Source organism: Watersipora subatra, chromosome 6 (genome assembly GCF_963576615.1).
Source record: "Watersipora subatra chromosome 6, tzWatSuba1.1, whole genome shotgun sequence".
Classification (NCBI taxonomy): domain Eukaryota; kingdom Metazoa; phylum Bryozoa; class Gymnolaemata; order Cheilostomatida; family Watersiporidae; genus Watersipora; species Watersipora subatra.
In genome coordinates, this window is record NC_088713.1 from 46,180,077 (window position 1) to 46,185,265 (window position 5,189).

Below are 5,189 nucleotides of genomic sequence, written 5' to 3' on the forward strand. Positions count from 1 at the left end.
TCCTAGACAAGGAACCAGGGGTTTGGACCTCGCCAGGGAGGCCATCACCAAAAGTTCCAGAAAAACAAGGTTCTTGGCCCAGATGCGGGTTGTCAGGCAAATCTTTAGAAAAGACATCTCCTGTGTGCTAATGCCTAACAGTACTTTGTCAGTCATTGGAACTTGGGAGAGTGTTGCCGGAAATCTTCCCCGGCGACCTCGATACTAACTCCCTGTTTCTGCGAAGCAAATTTCCTGATGCTCCAAGAGCTACGACCTCGCGACCTTTAGTGCCGATCACCATAGCCTGTTTCGGGGCTGTGCCTGGGTCTCGAATTTTTACCGGCTGCTGCATCGCAAGAGGGCTTTTATCTCTGGCTGCATGTCTGCTATTATACCACCTAGCTTGTTTTTGTCTCTGGTTTCTTTCTACTTTTTTGAGTCTGTTGACATCTATCTTATGGTCTGATAGAATACCCATAGGGTTCATAGACCTGCTGTTTAGAAATTGTGAGAGTGAGTACCCATTAGCCAGCAGAGTATCTCTATACATGCACAGGGCTGCCTTCCAGTCTAGATTCTTATTCATTAGATCCTTCACTGTACGAACAGCTCTCTCAACCTCCCCATTGCTTTGGGGATTCTTTGGAGAACTGGTTATATGCTGCACATCCCATTTCCTGAGCAGCTCTCGAAACATTTCCGACATAAACTGAGGACCGTTGTCCGTCACTACTGTGTTTGGCACCCCTAGTGTACAAAACATGTCTTTCACCTTACCGCAAACTACGTGAGCTTCCGTTGAGTCATCCAACTCATCTACTGCAATGAAGCGACTGTAAAAGTCAATTGTGATAAGGTAAGACTTTTGCTGCATTTCAAAAAGGTCTATCGCCAATCTCCACCAAGGACGCTCAGGAAAAGGGGTAGAGATCAGTGGTTCTCTTGCTTTTTGATGGAATTTTTCACACAACTCACACCTAGCCACCATTTTCCTGATTTCTCGGGTCATTCCAGGCCACCATACTATGTCCGATGCTCTCCTGATGCACTTAGATTCTCTTTGATGGCCCTTATGTATGTCTTTTAGTATATTGTCTCTTTCCAATTCAGGAATGAAAACTCGGTTCATGAAGAATATGATGCCATCAACTTGTGTCAAGTAGTCTCTAAATGTGTACACGTTCTTTACCACATCGGGAATCTGGCTTCGAGTTTGGCCAACCCTCATTGGTGAATTTTAACAAAAATCGTCCTGCATCATTTGCTATCAGCGCCGCTTTGATCCTAGCCAGCCTGCCTGAAGCTATTGGTGGTTCGACCAAACTCTCGTCAGCCCATGACTCTCCAGTCTCTGTCATGGCATTTACCTCTAGCGAGGTCAACCTAGACAATGCGTCCGCCAAGACGAGCTTACTCCCGGGCGTTTAAAAAACTTTATATGAATATGTCATCATTCTCAAGCGAAATCTTTGGACTCTAATGGGCAACTTCGCCAATTCTTTAGTACCCAAAATAGCTACGAGTGGCTTGTGATCTGTTTCTATCAGAATGTCTTTCCCTAAGATATAGTAGGAAAATTTATCACAGGCCCAACAGATTGCGAGCGCCTCCTTCTCAATCTGAGCATATTTTCTTTCGGTAGAAGACAAAGAACGAGAAGCGTATGCCACTGGTTGCCAGTCACCTTCATTTTTTGCATTAGTGCTGCACCCAAGCCAAAAGATGATGAGTCTGCACTAATCAGTGTGTCGGCTGTCACTGAATAAGGTGTGAGAATGGGAGTCTTTGCCAGCAGCTCTTTCAAGTGTCTGAACTGCTCAATCTGCTCAGGACTCCATATCCATTCACAGTCATTCCCGAGAAGCCTACGTAGATGTCCTGTTGACTCTGCTAGCCGAGGGGAGAATTTTCCTAGATAGTTGACTATCCCAAAGAAACGTCGTAGCTCCTTCATAGTGGAAGGAGTCGGGAATTCTAAAATGGCTCTAGTCTTTTCCGGATCTGCTCGAATCCCTCTACTGTCTATCACATGACCTAAGAACTTAGTCTCCCGCACGCCAAACTCGCACTTATCTCTATTTAGTGTGATTCCAGCTGTTCTTAACCGAGCCAAAACATGATGGAGACGTTTTTCGTGTTGCTTCTTGGTGGCTCCGTGCACGAGTATGTCATCCATGTGACACACTACGCCCTTCAAGTCAACCAACACTTTCTGCATCTCTCTCTGAAATATTTCCGGCGCGCTGCTAATGCCAAAGGGCAATCGCTTACAGAAGTATCTCCCAAAGGGAGTAATGAAGGTGGTAAGTTCTTGGGAAGCAGGCTGAAGCTTTAACTGCCAATACCCTGAATTAGCATTTAACTTGCTAAACAACTTAGAAACTCCCAACTCACTTAACGTTTCTTCTGCTGTTGGCAAGGAGTGATGCTCTCTTTTTATAGACTTGTTAAGATTTGTAAAGTCTATACACACCCGTAATTTACCATCTTTCTTGGGAACTACTATGCACGGTGCACACCATCGAGTAGGTTTCTCGATACGCTCGATTACCCCTAGCTGTTCCATTCTATTGAGTTCGTTCTGCAGCATATCCTTTCTCGCAGCCGCTACTCTCCTAGGGACAGCCTGAACAAATGGTGTACAGTTTTTTTCCAGGGTTATTTTCACCTGAGCATCCATTGTTCCCAGACCTTTAAACAATTCCGGGTAGCTTGCAAGCCAATGTATATCTGCTTCTACACTATCAGTGAAATTAATAAGATCTAATTTAAAAATGGCTGGCTTTCCCAACAGCGGCGTCACCAAATTCTTAACAAAATAAACTGTCTCGCGAACTTCCACCTCCGAAGAGGACAATGTTACCTCCTTTTGGCCTGTAACAACCAATCTATGGTTTCCAGCGCCTCTGAGAATTTTGTTAGAGTGATTGACAATTTCCACTAAATTGGCCATAGACGCCGGTACAACTGTAACTGCGGCTCCCGTGTATAGTTTAAATTTCACCTGATGTGAATTCAGTCTGATGTTCGCGATCCATGCTTTTGGAGTTTCAGTAATATTTTCACTCGTGAGTCCATCTAGTCATTCCGATTCGGAGCCAAAATACAAACTCTCTAGTCCCTCGGACTCCTGCGTGAGCTCGCTAGTTATATTTATCTGCGATCCTTTTTTTGTTTTACATGCCTTAGCTCTAGCCCAGTGCCCTTTCTCTTTACAGATATAACAAGTCGCGTTGCGTGCAGGGCATCTCTCTCTTGGATGCGAGTCTCTGTTACGAAAGAAACACTTTTGTTTGCCCTGTTGGCTGCAAGTTCGATTTTTGAATTTGTCGCTAGTTGCAGTATAATTTTTTATCGCATCTAAGTTATCATCATGGGTTTCCCCTAATAATTTTGCAGCTTGAGCATGGTGGGATATGAACTGTTTAGCTTTTCGAATACAAGTCGCCAAGTCTAACTCTTCGACATCGATAAATTGTTCTCTGAGTTTGTTATCCGCCACTACTACCACAATTCTGTCTCTTATCAACTGGTCACGCATGTTGCCGTAGTCACAGTTGTCAGCCTGGGTATGAACTTCAGTAATAAATTGTTGAATTGACATAGATCCTTGTTTAAGGCTGTTGAATTTTACTAGTTCATAAATTATATTTCTGACGGGTTCAAAATGATTGTCAAACATGGCGATTACATTCACCAATGTTCTTGTTCTACCTTCTTCCGTATCATGAAAATTAAATTGGTCATAGATAGAAACACTGTCCAATCCAATTAGCATTAGCAGGTTTGCAAATTTCTCTTCTTTTTCCATATCGCCATACTTTTTGGCTATTCTGAGGATATTAAATTGCCTTTTGAATGTTTTCCACGATACTGAAAGATTTTCATCTTTGAAATTTAATTTCTTTACAAAGCGATCATCTTTACTTCCTTCCGCCATTATTTATTTATATATGGGTTTCTAACAATTATTTACTTAATTATTTAGTTCCTAGGATTCATCAAAATCCTCAACTTACCTCACGAGTACCGAACAACGCAAATTATAGTTAGTAAACCCGGTGAGATTCAGCCAAACTTTCACTACTAGGCTTAGAGGTAATTAACAACGCTAGCACGGGTACGCTTATTCTGACACCATATAAAAATACTTAGGATATATACCTGTTAGTCGAGCGTCGACGTCCTTCTAGTAAGCCTCCAGGTTGACGAATGACTCCGTAGCCTTATCCCCGTCCTCTCATGCGCATCAGATTAGTCCGACCAATCAGACACCTCTTACACACAATCTTTTTATTTGATTTGACTTTTGATTTATTTTATTCAACAGTAGTAATTATGGCAAAGGAACCAAAGCTAAAAAAGTGATGAAGCCCATACTACATAATTATCTATTTTGATTTGAATCTTGATTTATTCTTTTCAACTATAAGAATATTACTAAAGAAACCACGGCTAAAAAAGTGATGAAGCCGATAATGCACAAACTTCTATTTTGATTTGATTTTAGATTTTTTTTTTTTTTAAATAGTAACTATACTAAGGAAACCAAAACTAAAAGAGTGATGAAGCCGATAATACACAATTTTTTTAATTTGAATTGACTTTTGAGTTATTTTCCTCAACAATAGTAACTATACCAACAAAACAAAATGTGGAAGATTGATGAAGCCCATAACACATATTGTTCTATTTTGATTTGAGTTTTCATATATTTTGTTTAACAATAACAACATTACTAAAAAACCCAAACCTAAAAAATTAAAAAGCCCATAATACACAATTAGCTATATCATTTGATTTTTGATTGGATTTCCCTCAACGGTAGTAACTGTACCAAAGAAACAGAAGCTAAAAGAGTGTTGAAGCCTATAACGCACAACTATCTATTTTGATCTGATTTTTTATTTATGCTCTCCGACAATAATAACTGTACTAAAGAAACCAAAGCTGAACGAGTGATGAAGCCCATAATACACAATTTTATATTTTGATTCGATTTTTGATTTATTTTCTCAACAATAATCACATTACTAAAATAACCAAAGTTAAAAAATTGATGACGCCCATAATTCAAAATTTTCTATTTTGATTTGATTTTGGATTTTTTTTTCAATTATAGGAACTATACTAAAGAAACCAAAGCTAAAAGAGTGATGAAGCCCATAATACACAATTTTTTAAATTTGATTTGACTTTTTATTTAT

The 5,189-nt window shown here is 40.1% G+C and overlaps 1 protein-coding gene across 1 annotated transcript; it reads right to left on the reverse strand.

The window, feature by feature from the left end:
- Window positions 1–3,064: 3,064 nt before the first annotated feature.
- LOC137398315 (uncharacterized) lies at window positions 3,065–3,922 on the reverse strand. Its single transcript, XM_068084422.1, has one exon. It carries the CDS (start codon window positions 3,920–3,922, stop codon window positions 3,065–3,067), a length of 858 nt encoding a protein of 285 aa, XP_067940523.1.
- Window positions 3,923–5,189: the final 1,267 nt, after the last annotated feature.

Coding starts and splice junctions, on each gene's coding strand:
- LOC137398315 (XM_068084422.1), bottom strand. CDS start 3,922: ATGGCGGAAGGAAGTAAAGATGATCGCTTTGTAAAGAAATTAAATTTC.